We start from the raw sequence: 20,816 nt of genomic DNA on the forward strand, positions 1-20,816 counted from the left end.
TTGGCGAGAGATTTGATTTATTCGATACCGTGAACAGATCTTGAAGACTGTACCAGGGGCTATAACTTTTCCTCCGACCAGTCCCTAGCCATTTATCTCTCTATCTCCTGTACGTGCCAAAGTTGTGGAAGATACAGGCACTGGAAATGTGTGAAATGGCTGTCTCCAAATGAATCCCATATGTGATTCAGCCAGGACAAATTAATCACAGCAAGTCCCTCTATTAATGCAGGAATATTGAGCAGAAAGGATCACACCTGCAGTTCTGACTTCAAACGAGTTTTGACTCTTTCCAGGAAGGCAGAACCAGGCAATGACAAGGGCCTAGCTGGTTCCAGTGTCTAGTAAAAGTCCTTGGCCTTTGTGGAAATTACACCTTACTCACATTACAGTTTCCTCCTTAGTTCATCCAATCGGTTTGGTCTAAATGTAGACAGCCGCTCATCGGGTTGTTGGACCATATTCTGGACAATTGCAGGCTCCAAGTTGTTAGGAAATCACCGTGAGGAAAAAAAGTTAAAATGACCATTTAATTGTACCAGTTCTCCTAGGTCAGGGGTCGGCAACCCGCGGCTCCGGTCTTTGATCCCTCTGATGCGGCTTAGCTTTTGAAAATAATTAATGAATTTTTAATTAAAATGTATTTTATTTTAGTTCATTTTCAAAATGTAATATTGTAGGTCTATCTGAGTAATAGCCTATATAACTTTCCACCTCACTTGACTCCGTAACCGTAGCCTGCACAATATTGTTACATTCGCGGTTTGTTGCCAAGTCAATATCAAACAAAATCACCGATTTCCTCCATTTCAGTCAACGAACACTTTGTTATTGTTGATGTGTGCTTGCTGTAGGCTAGATAAGGAAAATGTCAAAAGGAAACGTCCAGCGACCACAGCTTGCAAGCACGAACACAAGCGGGCTGAAATGGGAAAGTTTCCATCCGAAGACTGATTCTGAAAACGCCAAATGAACTGCCCGCTATATATCGCACACTGCAACGAAGTTAGTATTGCTGTGTTAACCCTGTTCGTTCCACTTGCATGTGAGAAATCTCTCACATATGAAAAATATAAAGACAAACCTGCTCACGCTTTAAGGGCAATTTTGTCAAAAACTGTCATATCCATAACGGCAACTAAATACCATGGTATTGTGTTGCCGTTATGGATGTGACAGTTTTGAGTGGAGTTGCCCTTAAATGGTGACAGCCTCAATTCTTGCATGAAACTTCACCTCACTGAATATGAGCCAGCCAGACTCCAAGGCCATCACCAAATCTAATATCTGGTATGCCTAATGTTCAATTTCGCCAATGACGTGTCAACAAAAATTGAGTGTTGTGTTGTTAACTATGATGTTACTTTGCATACCAAAGGACACTGGAAAAATAGGGGGTGGTGTTTAGCCTACAGTACATGGGAAGCCTAAGGCCTATACTTCTGTCATTCCACTTTACATTTCAAGTTACTTGCACATTAGGCCTACTTTTAAAACGAGTAGAAAATGAAAAAATCCACTGTTGAATGAAAGTAACTGTACGTTAAATATCCAAACTTTTTTGTAACCGTCTTTATGTGGCTCTTCTGAGATTAAAAAAAAAAAAATTGGTAAAAGTGGCTCTCCAGGCAAAAAAGGTTGCCGACCTCTGTCCTAGGTGAAGATTTTATGTAGGGTTCTCTACCCCAAGCCCCTTATTTTCAAACGCCCCAACAGAGGTAGGATTGCCTTTGATTTATGGACAGAAGCACATGCTCAGTAATTTTCTTTGTCAGGCTGAGGAGGTCTCAGGTTTCAGGATGTCGTCTGATGGATGTCGACTGAATACGACAAGGCTAAAGTAGTGTCTTTAGCTCTTCATTTGCAGCTGCAGCACGTCCTATTAGGATCTGCTTTTAGAAGGCTGCAACAACTCAAGGCCCCATGACTCTCATGTCCTCTTGTCACTCCTTTTCTCACACATTTTTGATGCACTTTTATTTGCTCACCCTATGTTATTTGGATTTTGATTTGTCTTGAATTGACAGAGCAGAATAGAAACCTATTTTAGACGTTACCCTGGGCCTATGTTGCTTTTTGATTTGTGCATTCACCTATCCTTTGTAACAGAGCTGACATCAACACCGAACACACTAACAAATTCCTTTAATTTCATGGTGGCTGATTAATATAGATTTGGTCAAGAATGCAAGGACATCTGTGTTTATATATCCGAATGACAACTGCACTATAGTAGTGGGGCTGTAATAACAGGTAGAATTAGATTTGGTTATACTGCACTTCAGAAAGTCTAACTCCCACTGAACAAAACCTGCTCTTAACCAGTGGTTCTCAAACTTTTTCTGTCATTCCACACTTTGGAGGTGGGACATTTTCAAGCCCCACCTGACCCCATCAACCTGGCAAAATGGTCATGTTAAAATATATATATTTTTTGCATTTTGGTTCCATGTTACATTTCCCGTCTCTGTCCGCTGGATCAGATATTTAAATTCATATGTCGGTTTGTTTATGACTCCTACTGTATGTTTGTGTGTGTCTATTTTGTTTTGAATGATCTTACTTGTCAAAAAAAGAAAGGCAGTATTAAAGATGGGCACAAATACAAATTTCCTCCTGTTGATTGCGCCCCATCTGTCATGTCTCTTTCCCCACTAGTGGGGCCTGCCCCACACTTTGAGAACCACTGCTCTAAACAGAGTTTTGGATATAAATAGAAATAAGAATGCCATTTTAAGGAAGGTAAAAGTTAAACTTAGCTAAGAACAGAATATTAAAAAGATTACGACAGAGTATTAGGGCCACACAAGAAGAAAAAAATATTTTTGCCATTACAAGTTTAAACTTGACATTTCGAGAATAAAGTTGAAATGTCATGTTGACTTTAATCTCGACTTTAAAGTCAACGTGCCAACATTAAACTCAAAATTCAGTTTAAACATACAGTTTAAGCTATGTAGGCCTACACTTCCCACAATTTCAATATGTGACTCATGAATGATAGGCCTACTTCAAATACCTCTTGGTGAATGTCTGTTAACTACTCATTGCAGTCATTGTGAAACGTGTATCTCGCGGTTATGGAAATACCATGCACTTTTATATAGGTAGAATAATACATGTTTCCAATGATATAATGTTTTTTGATAATAGGCCTACAAAATGTTATTTCACTCTGTTTTTATGTGGAGAAGGCCACCGCACATCCAAAAAGGTGCTCTTCATGACCCACAGTCTTTGGGTCCTCACCCTACTTTGGAGCAATCGTTCTCTCTCTAAACTAGTTCTGATGGTTATGTCAAGATGAAATGTCGAGATTAAAGCCAATATGATATGTCAACTTTATTCTCAAAATGTTGAGTTTAATGTCGACACGATATTTCAACTTTATTCTCGACATGTCAAGTTTAATGTCGACATGTTGACTTTAAAGTCGACATGTCGAGTTTAATCTCTTCATGGCAAAAATATTTTTTTCTTCATGTGTGGCCCTAATACTCCGTCGTAAAAAGGATAGACAAACAGCTGCAGGACTGTGTGAGTTACCCACAATTCTTACAACATTCACCAGCAGTATGCCAGATTTAACACTCTGGTCCACCCTCTCGGTAACAGGCTATGCCACCGTAACTGTCACAGTAAAAACATAACAAATTAGGCACATCTCTCCCTAGGTCAACAGTCATAAATCTATAGGACTCTCTCTGATCTGGGACAGGCAAGCTGGTGTGCCAAACAGGTGAGATAGGCTTTTTGGGCCAAGCACAGCTTAGTTTGGCTTCAAAAGCACTCAGAAAATCGATCATGTCCATAAAATGTTGCCAATTTCTATGCCTGTGGACGTTTCTGCTGTCATAGTCTGTCTTTTGAGTGCACAGATTGTCCAAGATACATTTCCTTTAGGACAATAATGGTTTGTTTCATTCAAAATTTGAAACCCCTAATGTGATAAAATAGTATTTATTGCCATACAGTATATTAGTCAACAAATTCAATACTCAGTAGAAACGCTACTTTAACTGTTAATATCGGAAATAACTTGATCAGATTAAGATGGAAAACAAAGAAGACAATATAAGAATTCTTTAGGAAAATATTTTGAAGTAGTTTACAAATGTTCACTTGGCACAGTCTTTACATGCTTACATTTTTCTCATTTTCTCAGTTTTGGTGTAACAGGCTCTTCTCACGTCTGCCATTTCCTACGTAAATCAGGGAATGGCAAAAGTTGTGTTTGTCGAGAGAAAGTCTTTCTACTTAAGACCTGAGTCATACAGGTTATTCCTTATCATTAGACAGATACATCAGATGCATCACAAAATCATGAACATTACATGGAAACAGAAGGTGTTCCTTTTCAAGTTGACTCACTACAAAGAAGATATACCAGCTGTCTCTACAGATAATAATAATAATAATAATAATAATAATAATAATAATTTTACAAGTACATACAAGTACACAGTATATATGCATCATTAAATAACACCTTGTCCCACACAGGTTTTACCCACCCACCCCTCCCTGATTTGATTTCAATGTGTTCCACAGTTAGGCCCACATAAGCTTCTTTTTGCCCCGCCCCGATAGGATGTTTTTCAGCGTTTTTGATCTTCTTCGACTGCTCTGCCCCCTTTAAATCATTTAACCAGGATAGTGAACATCCAGAGAGCACAGCCCAGGGTGCCACAGAAACAAAAATAAACGTAAAGTTAATCAAAAAGTCCACATGATTAAAAAATATACATATTTGTGGTTTAATATATAATATTTTTCTTTTTTTTCTTTTCTACATGGATAAACACTCCCTCCATTTCAGTGACGAACAGCCAGACCAGCAGGACTTAACCTGTTTAGTTTCTTCTCTGGTTGATCCAGGACTTTCCTCTGCCTACTTGTGAGGGTATCTCTCCTAGGCGGAACTTCAGCTTAATTTCCGGGTATTAAGGAAGGAGTAATAGTAACTCAGGGTCACTCTTATCAGTCTGTGCAGTGACTCTGAACATTGGTAGGCATGGTTGACAAGAACCGTAACCGGACTTGTCCTTCCACTTGTCTCCCAACTCTTTGGCCTTAGGTGGAGCTGTACTTTTGGCTTGACCGTGAGCTGGTTCGGTCCAGGCCGTTGCCATGGCAAGAGCCTTTCCAGCGCACCCCAGATCCTCGCTCGTCTGTCGGAGAGATATTCCTGGACTTCCTTTGGCACCAGCAGCACAGACATGACTGAAAAAAAATAGAAATTAAAACATTTTAAATACATATCTCTATAAGAATTTATAAAATACATAAATAAATGTACAAAATTACAGCCACATCACACAGAAATGCCACTGAGCCCCAGAGGTTTTAGTATCTTAGTGATAGTTAATTGTGATAGATAGTCTCTATGTTTTTTAGTAATTAATGTTTTCACTCATTATTTCATAGTTTTGTTTTCAGCTTGTTATATTGCAGGACATAAGAAAATACATTTTCCACAGGGTGTTAAGAAGCTACAAACATCTGAGCTGTAAGGACTCATTCAGCAGATGCAGTCCTCTGAGCATAGATTTCTCACAGACACAGATATACACTACAATTATAGCTCAGCTGTCATAACAGCGTCTTTTCAGCTGCAACTGTCTCTATTTTTGTCTCTCTCAAGCTCCAGGCGAGACTGTCAACAGAGCACAATGTGTACTGAGTACAAAGTGACCAACGTGGGAAACGTATGGGTTGAGACTGGCTGGATGAGCCTGTTCACTTCATCTAGGAGTCAATTAGTGACAGACATACAGCTCACCATCTCATGAAGTGCACACATCTTTAATCTATCTCTAGATAGAAACCATTTCTAGATGTCTTTTCTCTTTCTCCTTCCACAGTTTTACCTTGAAGCAGTTTTTAAACTTCTGGCTGACAAAGTAGAGCGCCACAGGGTTGATACAGGAGTTAAGGGAGGCCATATTGATGCCGATGTAGTCCAACACCAACAAGAAGCTAATGGAACAGACAAGCAGAGGGTGAGAGAGGTGAGCAGGAAGGAGGGTCATGAAGTCACTGTATCCATGCAAACCGACAAATTAATCAATTGACATTGTCTCATTCATGACTGGAGACTGGTACAAGCCATTATCTATAAACTGATCACTGTAGCAGAAACTAGAGGGAACCCTGTGTGCCCTTTGATGTGTAAACTTGGTCAAATTAAATTTCAAAGCCAGTAGTCTGGTACCGGTGAGCTCGACTCAAGTGTCACCTATTGTAAAAAGTTGTTTTGGTTAAACTATAGCAACAAGGTTATTTGATGGAAGGTTTTGGATAAGCAAGAAGACTTATTGCTACCAATACACCAACAATGCAAACTATCTTAGACATATTTGCCCTTTAACATGCGTGTGCATTTGTGTTTGTATGTGTGTGAAACCACTATACCTAAGCAGTTCACAGCGGTTTGGGTCAGACTGGTCGTAGATGGTCTTCTTTAGGATGCGACTAAGGTGGAGCGGCAACCAGCAGAGGGCAAAGATCACCACCAGGCAAAACACGGTTTTAGCCACCTCACGTCGCTGCAGGGGAACAGATGAAGGTATTGGAAGTCTGACTCAAGACCAGGTTTTTATAAAAATACTGACTGGGTTAAAGTCTCAAGTCTATTAAACTCAAACCAAGTGCGAGCAAATACAATCACAGACATTGTTTCCACACCTGTGGATATATCACAACAAATGATCGGCTCTAAGAATGAGAGCAAATATGTAGATCAGTATAGAGCAGAAACGGAAAGAAAAAACAGGTTAACGGTGATACCTGTTTCATGTGGTCGTTCAGAGCGATGCGCATTCCCTTCTTACGTCGTAGCATCTCACAGGTCATGAGGGTGTAGAAGATGCCTGTGCATAGCAGAGGAAGGCAGAAGTAGAAGCCGAACAGCCACCAGTCCTTCACATCCTGGTAGAACTGAAATAGAGACATGCAGAAATGGGATACTGAGTTACTGATTCAGCACACTAACCACACAACCGGAGGAATGTAGCCTACTTCAAAGGAGGAAGGATTATGGCTTATCCAAGTAACTTCAGGAGTTATTACTGATCTCAAAAGAACATGTCAATTTTGAAGCCAGTGTTCTTCTAAATATCAGTGATTACTCCTGGAGTTATACCTGACTAAGGCAGTAACCTGGCTTCATAGTACAAACCAAAGATTCTAGAGCGGAGCTCTGTTCTAGAATCTTTGGTACAAACCCATGATCTGTGGAAAAGTGGGACACATGAAGCCGACACACAACATGGCTGATGGAACGTAACACAAGTCACATACTATAGTCTGAGCACATCACAGAAATCCTCAGTCACAGAATATGAGCCTGATTAGCTGCAAATTCACAGCCACATTTCCTACATTAGCAGGTAGTGAAGCATAAAAAGCTGTGTTGGTATTAGGCCTACATGTTAGCTTCAATTCCTTACCACATGAGGTCTAAGCCTTTTCCAAGACTCATTACCTGTTATATATTTAAGTCTGGAATAAATATAAATGTTTTTGTAAGTAAGACGTTAACAGTGTAGAGTGACATGTTATGAAACATTACATAAGTTCAGGCGCAGATCAATGCATAGGCTAGATATGGCTGCAGCCTAGGGGCCCCACGTGTGCCAGCCTGCCAGGCCATAAAAAAATAAATAATTCATTCAAATTTACATAAGAGAATAAAACTTAAACTTCATTGGCCCAAAACAAATATTTAAAGTAGTAAGGCGCCGATTGGATAAATATGCAGAGTTCACGGTCAAATTAGGTTTCAAAAATATACATCATCAGGGCTCTCAAGTTTTGAAGTTTGCAAGGAGTGAGACTTTGTTTCTCAGGGGGGAGTATCCAGTGGAGACACAGCACTCAAAAAATACTCCATAGAAATGCATGGGGCTAGTTTGTCACGCCAATATGGCCGTTGTCTACGCATATCCCACCCCTTCCTCTGCAAAACGTTGACATGTGAATACATTGAGTCAACCATGTGGTGTGATGTGAATATATTGAGCCAATCATATGGTGTGTTGTGAAGACACCGTGCCAATCATGTGTCGTGATCTCGCCGCTGGAGCAAGATTGGTGTCGTGAAGCTTTGCGCATGCGCATTTCTGCCGAAATGGATGCCCGACGACTGCCCAAAAAGCGTTGTCAAATGGCCGCCGAGTGGAGGGACTTGCCTAAAAGGACTTTGATGAAAGTCCTACGTCTGCTTGAACTACTCGTGGCGCCACGCCCCCTCCCCCCGATCAACAGAGACCCACCCTCCCCATGTCCCATAGACCCAGCTTCATGAGAGAGCACAAATTCCATTATTTCAAACACACTGTTTTATTTATTCTAGAACCCTATAATAAATAATAATAACATAAATGATAATAATAATTTCACCCAAATGGGCCCTTTGAACAGCAGTGGCTCGTTCTGCTCTATAAACAAACAGAAAACAACCAAATGAGAAAAAGCACATTCAGCCCCAAAATGGTCTCTTGAACAGTGGTGGTTATGTCCGTGTGTGTGTGTGTGTGTTTATGAGTGATGTTGTGTGTTGTAAGTGTTTGTGGCAGATTTTGATGCCTTGATGACCGATACTGGGGGCTCCCATTTAAAGCACTGTGGTTCAATGTCAGCCATTTTCACAGTCATGAGGCCATCCTTAAAAATATTCTTGTTTGCAGTAACAGCCAAAAAAACTAGATAAATCATATAAATGAATTTGTCTCCATCTTCTACTCCATCCCCCACTCTTGAAACTTTTGTGTATGCTTGTTTGGAATGTGTGTTTGCGGGCCGCACACAAAGTAGCCTACTGGCGCTGCAAAGGTGAATAGATTTGTAGCACTTGCCAAAAAAATTGTAGCATTGTTATAAAACCTTTAAAATATCTAAACAATCACAAGTAGGGCAGTTCATCACAGTCCATCCATTGCAACTGGACTGATGAAAGGTACACCTTTAGGCTACATTGTATTTGGGAAAAGCAGAAGGTAGCAGCATAATGTATTTATTTATTTATTATTAAACAAAACAATCCCTGTCAGTTCCATGCAGTTTTCAACAGCTATCAAGAAGAGAGGTCATGTCATGGATTTTTGTGAATGTTTCTTCTTCTACATATGCATAAGTTTAGTCATCTAGTTCATATGATATTCAGCTTTATTGTCAATGCACAAATTAAATACCAGTAGGCTAAAACAAAATGACGTTTTACCCAGTGGTGCAAATAACTGACATGTCCAAAAGGGCCTTCATGAAATGCGTTGCTAGACTGTTCATACACATTTTAACGGGCCAAGTTGAAGAGCTACTGTCCGTTATTGTTTGTGCAAATAATATGCTGATTCATGTTCCCTTGCATTTTGCAACTATGAGGTCCATGGTTAGTCTGTCTTTTAAGAAATCGAAAAGGAATCGCTGGCAGATCAGGCTGAGTTCACCCAGCCTAGTCCATTGTAGGCGCCCGATAGAAATATTGGGACGAATGAAACAAAACGCACGTTCGACTTCTCCTTAAATAACTCTTAAACGGTTTTGTTCAGAGCTGTAGATGCTACTGTATTTAACAGAGGATAGATGTAGGTTGCTAGAGACAAAATATTAACTTTCAGTGTTTTACGATGTCTTTGTAAATTACATTTAATCAAGAAGTGTTTCATTCGTCCCGGTTCTCCCCTACTCTAGGCTATTGATATAACTTAAGATTAACGTAGCCTACCTGCAGTAAAAACCAAGCATGTCCGATAAACATTCGCAGATTTATTTCGGCTTCAAGAAGAAATGGGAATTACATGTCATGCAGAAATCATCCTAAGGGAGTAGACGTTCTCAGCGGTAAACCACAGTCTTGTCCTTGTAGGAAGCGTAATGTCAGGTTAATCATACACATAAAATTTGGTGCAGTTCTGAACATCTTAACTGAAGAGAGGGGCGATTAAAGCAGAATGATATTGCATTTTCATTTTTTACCGGGGGGGTGCAAATCACAAATGAGTGATTATGGGCTGGGTTGATGTGGGCCCTTGAGACCAACATACCATAAAAATTTCTTCATCCTCTGTGCCACGGTTCAGGTAGTTATTTAGGAAAAACTGCATTTTTTTTGGGTTCGGGGCCCAGCGGTGGGGAGGGCCCCCGGGGACCAAGCGAAATTTTTCCGTAAACGTCTAGTGGGGCTACATACCCACCAAATTTCATGTGCCCCGGTGGTTCGGTGTCCCGGGTATCGTTGACCAAAAATTCAGGAAGTAGATGACGGGGGAAAAAAACAAACAATCCCTATATGCCCGCTTCGCTAGCTAGCGGCGGTCATAAAAACTTTGACAATCCCTATATGACCGCTAGCTAGCGGCAGTCATAATAAAAAAAATGGGTCGGTAGGTAGGTCAATATGTTTTTTTTTCAAGATTCAAAGTAAAAAAAAGTACAATTTTGGTCATGGTGATTACGTATATGAGTATCTGGTGGTCAGCTGTTGCTGTACCAACTGCAGTGATGTTGTATGAGTATCTGGTCAGCTGTTGCTGTACCAATGTTGCAGTGATGTACTGTATGAGTATCTGGTCAGCTGTTGCTGTACCAATGTTGCAGTGATGTTGTATGAGTATCTGGGCTGTTGCTGTACCAACTGCAGTGATGTATGAGTATCTGGGCTGTTGCTGTTCCAACGTTGCAGTGATGTTGTATGAGTATCTGGTGGTTCAATTGTATGTTGCCTTATAGGCCATTTTGTGGAAGGGGGGCCCCACCGAAAATGCAGCCTAGGGGCCCATAACCACCTTAATCCGCCCCTGCATAAGTTGACTCGATAAGCTTGAGTAACTTGTGTCCCACATTATGACAGAGTTGGGTCACATGCTTTGACATCTTCAGTCTTAGATGACGGCTGTCCATGTTGAACAGGCACTCTCTGTAACTTTCACCAGACCAAAAATAAAATCTAGATTTTATCTCTCCTTTGATGATCTGGACAGCACTGTGCTTAATTTGAAGATCAACTTCTCATGAAGATTTATATGTTTACATATTGACTGTTCAGCTTTTTTCGTTTGCAGTTTGACAAGTCATAGTGTATCAGCTGAGCCTCTGACCCATCCCGAGTCCGTGAAAATAAAAACAGGAATTTTTCTGAGCTAAAAATAAAGTTGTTTACCCAATGTGGCATTCCGCCTCTGATGTCATGACCATTAAGGCAAACCTGATTTCTGTACTCCCGCAATTTGCACGCACGACATTCATAACCTTTCATCGAGATGTGCACAACAAAACTCTCTATCAAGACCCTGCTCAAAGCCAGAGGGTTGAGCAGTCACAGTGTGTGTGTGTGTGTGTGTGTGTGTGTGTGTGTGTGTGTGTGTTTCTTTCAGCCTACAAAGAGAAAACTTAAAATGCATTAAATTATGGAGGAATTGACCATTCTTAGACTTCATGGACCACATCAATGGTGCTTATGCACTGAAATCATTCTGAGCACCTTTCTCCATGTTAACTGGTATTTATGAAAATTGTGTACACATAGACCTACAACAACTTGTACACAAATATTGCTACATGTGGCTCCGTGACTGGATCGAGATCAGCCAAATTAATGAAAGTGCATTGTAACTAGCATCCATGAACTTAACACATTAACTAACAACACCTAACAATGCGTGCCCCTTACCTTCATGAACGGTGCTGTTTGGTGGGGGGGAAACAGGCACACACGCAGTTTGCTCCCCCGGTAAGAGATCTCCATCATGTCGAAGGCCATCGCCTCTGGTACCGCCAGTGCCACCGCCACCAACCAGATTAGCGTCACCTGCACCGCCTTCCATAGTGGCACCCCCATGCCCTTCACCCGGCTCCAGGACGTCACCGCGTGGTACCTGTGGGGCCGACCCAGCTCAGTTCAGGTTACTTAAACACGAGTAGGCTACAGCCAGCCAGCGATTTGGTTCTCGCATTAAAAGTTTGTCTTGCAACTTTTTGTGTCACCAACGGTTATTTTGCTAGTAATCTCGTCTAGTCGCTGTGTTTCATTAACATTCTTTCCTGTTTCTCTGCACTGCATCACTAGTCTCCTGTCTGAATGTGGCTTAGATTAGGTTCTGTTTAGTTGTGTCAAAACAGTCTAAAGACCCAAACAGTTTGTTAATCATTTTTTTATGTATGAACCACAACAATTCTTCAGAGGCCAGAATAGTTTGCAAGGATTGCTGCCAGGGTTCAAGGCTGGGTGTCCCTCTGGTGTTCTTCAGTTTAAGGATCCAAGTTGTTCAGAAATGTTGTGAGGATATGAGGTACTCAATTCTTCAGAGGCTTTGTCAATTATCACATCTCAGATTAGCCTAGAAATCTAGACGCACCCTAGCAGCGGCAAATTAATTTACTCAGCCTGTACGTCTAGAATCAAACCATAGGGATTTCTATTGGCTGACGCCGTGGACGTCATCCAATCACAGCGCTCTATTTTGTTAGAGAGTCTTAAGGCGGGCTTAACAGGATAACGACAGTCCTGCGACGGTGAACAACAAGGAAGGTGGCTGTGGCTTAACGAAGAGCGTTGTTTGAATCGGGCGTTATGCCAACTTTGGAGGAGTTGGACTTGTGCTTTTCTTTGAAAGTCATTCCTTTCAAGAAGGATGTATTTGCCGAATCGGATACGGATATGGTCGTAGCGCTGGCCTATTGCATGCCTAGGCAGTTTGAAAGACAATTCTCTGCCCGCCCCTTGGATTAAGCGAGGTGAATGGTTCGATTCCAGACTATACGTTTCAATGATATAGGATGGCCCGCCAGGCTAATCTCAGATACCTCCTGCTAACTCAAGCTGTTTATGAGTTTACATGCCATATTTAATTGCCATTCCTTTATTGGCCCATTAAAGTGTATAGCTTGAAAATATGGCATAAAGGATAAATGGCCTTTGTAGTTAATGAGGCTCATTAGGCACAACTTCATATCCGTTGTATCCACTGTGTGCTTTCAATCAGTTTAGTCCAGTTTAATCTAAAGTTTAAAAAAAAAAAAAAATATATATATACTCATTCCAAGGCTATTTGTGCTGTTAAAAATAATAACAATATATACTGTGAGTATATAACACTAGGCTCCTAAAACTAGGCCTTTGCAAAATCTACAATTTGTAGGACACCAATATATTTCTTAACCCTTAGAACTCCAGCCATTTTTGCAGGTTTTTGCATTACTATGTATGATATAGTTTTGTCATTTAATTTTAACTATATATACACAAACATGAGCAAACACATCAAAATATGTCTATTTATTTATTTATTTTTATTATTATTATTATTATTTTTAAATAAATGATTGGCAAAAACCACAAATACATAGATTAAACAGTTTTACTAATTGAAACCATACACACTCTTATTCTGAAATAAATACCATTGAAATGTGTACTACAACTATCATAGACAGAGAGATATCCCTACTCAAAGTCATGTTGACACTACTTTCTATAATGCAAGTCAATAGGTGGATTATGGTCTATGGATAAATGGTGCTGTTGCTGATCTAGTTAATCTACCCATCCCTGGACAGGAAAGACTTCCATAAAACGTCCCATGGTCATTTCAGTTTACTTTCTGGTTGGTTTGTTGCTCAAAAATAATGATAAAACAATGTTTTGTGAGTTTTCCCCCACTATTTTCGAGACGTCTTTGACACATTGCGGTCACGGTAAAAAAATACATATGACAATAACGTTGATTCTACTTCATATATCGGAAAACCTTAGCTTAGCTTGATCCCTGAACCCTCCCCTTTCGATAGACACCAGCAGCACCTCCGGACAATGAGCGTAAGTAGTTAGTCATTTCCCCAAGGGTGCGTCAGCGGCACTGATGAGGGTTAATAAGGTCATACAAATGTAGAAATATACCTCATAAGATTACATCTAATCCTTTAACTTTTCACTGTGATCCCCAGTCACTCAACAACTACACATACCCAACAACCAACACCTCACTTGGACAAGCAGTAGAGATTATGTGTTCTTGTGCAACCATCGCTGTGCAATGAGATCAAAGCAAACATGTATTTGTATATAAACTGTATAAGAGCTGAGCAGGGTATCCCTGTGGTGTGAGGTGACTCACCTGTCTATACTCAGGGCACACAGGCTGAGAACGGTGATTCCTACTGAGGCTTTTTGAATGAAGGGCATCAGTTTACAGATGTACACGCCGAACGGCCAGTCCTCAGCCAGCAACTGCACAGAGAAGAGGGGGTTGGGTGGTGGAACAATTTGTGCTTAGGAGGCCATCTTGCTACTCAGGTACAGACTAAACTGTGCCCAGTGTTCTGTAAAATACTACAGCGCTAAACATAAATATTATCACAGCTGGTGTGAAGGAAGACACACATTTCTTTGGGTTAGGTTTAGTCCTTATACAAATCGTAATTTATTGAGGTGCACAAACAGAAGAAATGTGCTTGGATACAGTTAACGCAGCCTATTTCACATTTGCTTCCTGTATTACTGCAGGAGTTAGAGTAAAAACCAACATACTCCATAAAACAACACAGAAAGGTAGAGCACCTGGCTTGCACTGATACATGAGTTTGTAGTGGAAACAGGAAAAAGTCGTTCATGGAGGCTTGGTTGAAACACTCCCAGAATACATTTTTTTTCAGTGCCAAGTATATGTAACCTTTGAGAAACACTGCCAACCATGTTGTAAATTATGACAGTTTAGACTTGTCAATACATACTACTCCAATCTTCAGTTGGGGTCAACTGAATATTTGGTTTTATACCATGGTCTAGGTTGAAAAAGGGTGTTGTTTAAAAAGTGATATACTACACCTGTAAAAAGACGTTCCGTTCGAATTGCCTGATGACAGTTCTAAATCACTGTGCTGGCTCAAACGCTAGTTGGTAACCAAGGCAGCATTGTCAACAATCAACTTATCAACATTCCACAGCGTTGCGATAAACAGCTAAAAAAACTAACGATTTTAGCTCTAAAACTCATTTAGTATTAATAATTGATTTCATATGTATTTATTTTGTAAGTGACCATGGTATAAACGGGATAATGCCCGACGAGGTGTCCATTATCAGAAATAAATGGACTTCGCGGAAGCAACCGTCCTCCGCTTCGCGTCGGACAGTTCACGCCTCCGCGTCGTCCATTTATTTCTGATAATGGACACCTCGTCGGGCATTATCCCTTACTTGTAAAACATGCATATCAAGTGCTCTCTGAGGAGAGGGGTCTTTGGACAGATTATAGACATAAATGCCATGTTGGGAAGACACCAACAGTTAAAGAATTAAGTCCAGGAGGGTGCTGAATTCTGGTGGGTGCTTACGTTTGATGGTAATCCCATATTAAGTCAACTCAACACCTTGTCTAACTCAAGTAGCATGAAATGCAGGCAAATGTTGCGAAAGGGAAAAAAATGGTACACAGTACTGTAGCATCAGGGGAGATTTCAGCATCCTTAAACACTGGCAGCTTTGCTTGCCTTGGCAGAATGGATGGATTTGCAGACTAGATCAATTTTTTCCCCCTCCGTTGAGGGCATTTTACCAAAGCCCAAGCAGACACTGTCTTGGCCAACACAAACAGGCTTACATTTCTAACCAAATACATTGTCAGTGCTCTTGTAAAAGGGGGCCTGCCAGGGAAAAAGTGTTTGCAGTGGGATCCAACGAAGGGCCTCCAGCACGGAGAAAGGAAATTGTTTCCAGTCAAACCAACAACCCCAACAGCATTGTATTTTGCTCAGTACCATATCATAGAGCATGTAATTACACCTGTCAATCATCGCCAGAGTTGGGACTTTTAAAAGAGAAGCTGGAGGATAAGATGGGGTCCCCTGACATCAACAAAGAATGCAGTTGGCCGGGTAACGAGGCCAGTTCCCTTGTGTCATTTGTGGACAGACAACTCTGCTGGGTTTACAGACTGTGACTAAAACCCACAAGGGAGACAATAGACAGTTCTGTGGGCCAGGAATGATTTTTCAGGAACCCACTCCCCCCTCGCATGTTCTTCAACTTTAGCTCATCACCCAGCCAACCATGTCCAGCCCCATACTCATACCCAAGGGGTTTAGCCTCCTTGCTTTGCACACCTGCATCCTATGTCCTAGGTTGCAGGTTCAAGTCCCGTCTGGTACTGTTCATGTCTGTCTACATCCAAGACATGTTGCTTTGGAAAGGATAGAGGAAGAGCTTGAAAAGAGTGCAGAAAGACATGCAAGAAAAGGGCAAAAAGACACCATCAGCGAGCGAGGGAGAGAAGAAGAGGAAGAAGGAGGAAGAAAGGGACAGGGAGCCAGAGACATAGGGAGAGTGGGTAAGGAAAGCAGACAAGCTGAAGTGAAGGTCAGGGTACAAGAGAAAAAGTCACTCGCTCCTCTTGCACACTCTGCTCCAGCCCACCCAGCCAGCACCGTCCAGCCAGTCCCTCCCCGACTCAAGGTCACGAGCCAAGAATTTACTATGCGTCCGCATCGCCTCTGCGTCTAGTGAAACACATGCTCAGGAGATCCAATTTGTTCCTTTTTCAGGCGCGTTACAAAACTGTTCCATCATTTGGAACTGGGCAAAATTTGCAGATGGGATTTTTTATTGGGGATTTGCTAAATTTATGTGACTGGGTGCGTGATGTGAAGGGCGACGATGGGAATCTAATTTTCTTCCTGCCTTCATCTATGAATAAATATTTATTTGGAGTAGCCCCTGCAAATTCAGTGACTAAATCCTACTCATGAATAGTCTTTAAACTTCCATGCACCCATCCATCCATCCTCCTCTCCTTTCCTGCCATCGTCATTTATAAGGATGAGGACACCCTCCCCCTCTCCCCTTGAAGACAGTGATAGGGAAATGAGGATGAAGACAGTGATAGAGAAATGAGGATGAAGAACAAACTCTCTTTCCATCCATTCCTGACCCCTCAACTCACCTTAAAGACACAGATGGGGTGAAGAACAAATCTCCATCCATCCCTCCCTCCCTTTAACCTTCCTTCGACTCTCCCCCACTCACCTTAAAAACATTGATGGGGATGGCGATGAGGATGTAGAGGAGGTCCCCCAAGGCCAGGGAGCCAATGAGCACGTTGGGCCCATTCCTCATGCACTTGTTTTTGTAGATGATCCGCAGCAGGGTGGAGTTCCCAATGATCCCCACCACAAAGATGATGCAGGACACCACCGTGTTGACGTACTTGAACGCGTGTTTGATTTCAGTTTGCTTCACGCACATGGGCGGATGCGGCATCATGGGCCGGTCCATCGCGGCGGGGCTGGAGCCGTTGCCCATGACGACGGCCGAGCTGGACTGTGCGCTGTTGCCGGGCTCTTGGTCAGTGTCATCTTGCGTCGTGTCACGAGCAAAGCGTGAACCCCCAGCACACGAACTTGCCAGAATCAGAAGTAGGAGCACTGTGGCCCTCATCCTCTCTCCAGGAATCACACTCACTCTCTCTCTCTCTCTCTCTCTCTCTCTCTCTCTCTCTCTCTCTCACACACACACACACACACACACACACACACAAAGGAGGAGGAAGGAGGAGGGTGTGTGTAGGACAATCCTCGATGGCAGTGTATCCTGGCTGCCTTGTAACCTGTAAAAAACACAATATGTTTTCATTACACAAGGCTGGGACCCTAGGCAGCTGGTGTTGTCTCAAGACAATCAGTCAAAGTGAGCCTACACACTGCTCAAGCAAAACAATGTCAGCGCTCTTTGTGTAAATACACAGACTTGCAGAGGAAACTATTTAAGTCAGGAAACCCCGTAACGTCAAGTGACCTACAGTATTGATCTCTAAATAACATTTTCAGCATTACACAAAAAACACTTGAAACTAATTATTTCCCTTGTGGGACTTTTCTTGTTATCAGTCCAGCGACTGCCAAATTTGTATAAACCATTTCTCCAAACAGATGGTGCACTTGCGTCATGTGGACCTCCGAGATATCACCGCTGGAGAGTTTGAACGTCTCCACTGCACCCACAGTAGAAGTGGACGTTAAAGCACTTATCAGGACTCAGCCGTGCAGAACAGAAAGACTTTTCTGTTTTCATTTCTTTCTCTTTTTCTCCTCCCTTAACAAGAGTCCCTGTCTCTCTCTCTCTCTCTCTATCTCTCTTTCTCTCTCCCTCTCTCCCTCTCTGCGGCCATAACACATAGCCCGCGGGCTCATGTGTGTTCTTGTAATAGCTTTAAGAGGGAGAGGAGACACAGAGGAGTTTGTTCCCTGGGACCCTCTCGGCGAGGGCATGGGTAGTCATATGTGCACCTCTATCTGCCCGCATGCTGGCCTCTGGCACATGAGGAGGAAGATTGATGACAACTCAAGACATCTTGTAGCACCACTTGAAAAACTTTAAGATGGATTGCATTGATATGCAGACTGAAATGTTTTTACCAGGAACTGGCAATGTTTCTCCTCAGTTTCTGTCTTTCCTGTTTTCTTTCTTTACAAATTATGTTAATTTTGATATTTCCCTCACCACCACATCTGAAATAAGTGTTACAGGTCAGGATCTTTGTGTAGCGGAAAACACATGACACACACATTTATAGTCTAAAGTCAAGTACTAATCTGCTATTTCTTTGAAAGTATTTATACCTAAACTGTAATATAGGTGTCCCTCAAGGTTCAATACTGGGTCCCCATTTGTTCAGTCTGTACATCAATGACCTGCCCTCAGTCTGCCCATCAGTTCACATACAAATGTACGCTGACAAGACAGTCCTCTATGTGCATGCAAAAAATAAGCAAGAAGCCGCACACCAATTGACTGAAGCCATGGTTCATGTGTCTGACTAGTTAAATAATTATTTCTTACATCTCAACATAAATAAAACGGTCTGCCTGTTTTTTACAGATTTTAAATATCTAGGATTCAACTCTGTCATTCCAAAGGTGGCCAATACTGTCAAATTGAACCTTGCCAGCTTCAGGCAGATAGATAGATAGATAGATAGATAGATAGATAGATAGATAGATCTATAGGACTTTATTGATCCCCAGGGGAAAAAAGACATAAGACCATACCTGTCTAGGCCGCTACAATCTTTATGCATGATCTTTTCACATATTTAATACTGCTTTACTAGTTGGTCACAGGCAAACCAAACAACTCTGCGACCAATTGTGTCCCTCTACAAACAGGCACTAACAACACTTGAGCGTAAGGCCAACAGCTATCACCACTGTCATATAACTCAGAAATATAATTCATTTAACTTTGATAATTTTAAACATTTCGCTGATGCTTGCCTGATCAACAAGGTTTAACATGGGCTAGCACCGCCCTCACTGAGCCAGTTCATAAAGCTGAAAGAAAGTTGCAGCAGACTCAAGCAATCACCAGAGGGGATTGTGTAGTGCAATACAGACACAGCAAGTATGGGTAAACGGCCTTTTCAATTAGAGCCACCAACTACTTGAATAGTTTACCCAATGAGTTAAGGCAAAGCAACAACTTTCCAACTTTTAAACATAAACTTAAAACATGGACTAAGGCATCCCATAGTCAAACGTTATGGGAAAGTTATTAGTCAAGAGGGTTTCCAGGGTCATCGACAAGTGATCTGTTCACGGCCTAAGGACTACGCTTCATTCACAGTTCTCCTATTGTGCCACTTTCCTGAATCCCAAAAGGGGAACTAAATGGTTCCATAACAAAGCAATTTTAAAAGATATCTTTGGAGATACCATAAGCACAACATTCATCTACCACACCGGACACAGACAAGCCCCATTGTTCCACCTCCTTAAATAATCTTTTAAAATAATCACATTTTTAAAAACTTTCAGTTTATTTGTTTTACTTTCTCTGTTACACAAACTCTCTCTCTCTCTCTCTCTCTTTCTTTCTCTCACTGTGTGTATGTGTGTGTGTGTGTGTGTGTGTGTGTATTTTGCAGTAACCTAATACTAATAGTAGATTATGGTTTGACTTATTAAGTGAAATGCTCTTCTTTACATACTTCTATCATAAATAAAACAGTGAAATCAAATGACAACCAATTCCTGTAGTTCACATATATGGACGCAGCAGAGTATGCAATACCGTTATCTCTTTTTAAAGTAAACATGCATGGTGTAGCCTAATCAAGGCACACGGCAAATAATTGTGAAACTGCCTTCACGGAGCACCTGCGAATCTCCCATCAGTCCTTTTTAGCACCAAGTCGGCAGTCCGTATAGGCTACACTACAAATCAGTATCAGCGCCGCTCAGTATGCGGGAGTGGAATGCCTCTTAGAACACAAAAAACGTTTATCACCCAAAGACCCACATATTAACATTAATCAGCATAGGTTAAACCCTACATGTTAGACCGACGCTTTGATGGGCGCATAATTTAAAGATTCAATCATGATGACAGATGTAGCAGATTGAAAATAACATAACTTACTGTTGGCTGCGGGACGGAGGCAAAATTATTTATTTTTCAAAACCATTAAAACCACCACGAACGAACCAATATTCCATTCAGGTTTCCGTAGTATTAAAACTCTGTGTGCTTTTAGAAAAGTATCAGTGCCCGTTCTTGATTAGCATGTGTGTTTGAAAGAGATAACACCAACTTTATCATTGAGCCCATACACCCTGTCGTGACTGCGATCTGACGTTTTCCACCCGGACTCTGGGAGTTTATACAGTGCGAGTCCACGGGACACCTCTTGGTTAGCCAATGAGCGCCAAGCGTCCCTGGAGGTGAAGCGCGCGGTGCCTCTGTTGAGAAAGGAGAAATGTGGTCCGAGTTGGGTATTATTGTACCATCATTTTGCAAGTCTTCTGGTTGCCACATGTCGGCACAG

General features: G+C 41.6%; 1 protein-coding gene across 1 annotated transcript; it reads right to left on the minus strand.

Moving 5' to 3' along the window:
* Positions 1 to 3,944: 3,944 nt before the first annotated feature.
* LOC125286735 (endothelin receptor type B-like) lies at positions 3,945 to 20,612 on the minus strand. The gene is made up of 8 exons (XM_048231973.1): positions 20,411 to 20,612; positions 17,021 to 17,600; positions 14,115 to 14,227; positions 11,672 to 11,876; positions 6,790 to 6,939; positions 6,415 to 6,548; positions 5,871 to 5,979; positions 3,945 to 5,223 (listed from the first exon to the last, which is right to left on the minus strand). The coding sequence occupies exons 2-8, from the start codon at positions 17,429 to 17,431 to the stop codon at positions 5,074 to 5,076; spliced, it is 1,272 nt and encodes a 423-aa protein (XP_048087930.1). The 5' UTR covers positions 17,432 to 17,600; positions 20,411 to 20,612; the 3' UTR covers positions 3,945 to 5,073.
* Between the last annotated feature and the right edge of the window lie 204 nt (positions 20,613 to 20,816).

The sequence above is a fragment of the Alosa alosa genome, chromosome 21 (assembly GCF_017589495.1).
Source record: "Alosa alosa isolate M-15738 ecotype Scorff River chromosome 21, AALO_Geno_1.1, whole genome shotgun sequence".
NCBI lineage: Eukaryota > Metazoa > Chordata > Actinopteri > Clupeiformes > Clupeidae > Alosa > Alosa alosa.

Excerpts from the sequence above, each read along its gene's own strand:
- LOC125286735 (XM_048231973.1), bottom strand. The coding sequence starts at position 17,431 with ATGAGGGCCACAGTGCTCCTACTTCTGATTCTGGCAAGTTCGTGTGCT. Across the intron at positions 6,940-11,671 it reads AAACAGCACCGTTCATGAAG|TTCTACCAGGATGTGAAGGA; the intron begins GTAAGGGGCACG and ends TCTCTATTTCAG. Across the intron at positions 5,224-5,870 it reads AGTTTAAAAACTGCTTCAAG|TCATGTCTGTGCTGCTGGTG; the intron begins GTAAAACTGTGG and ends ATTTTTTTTCAG.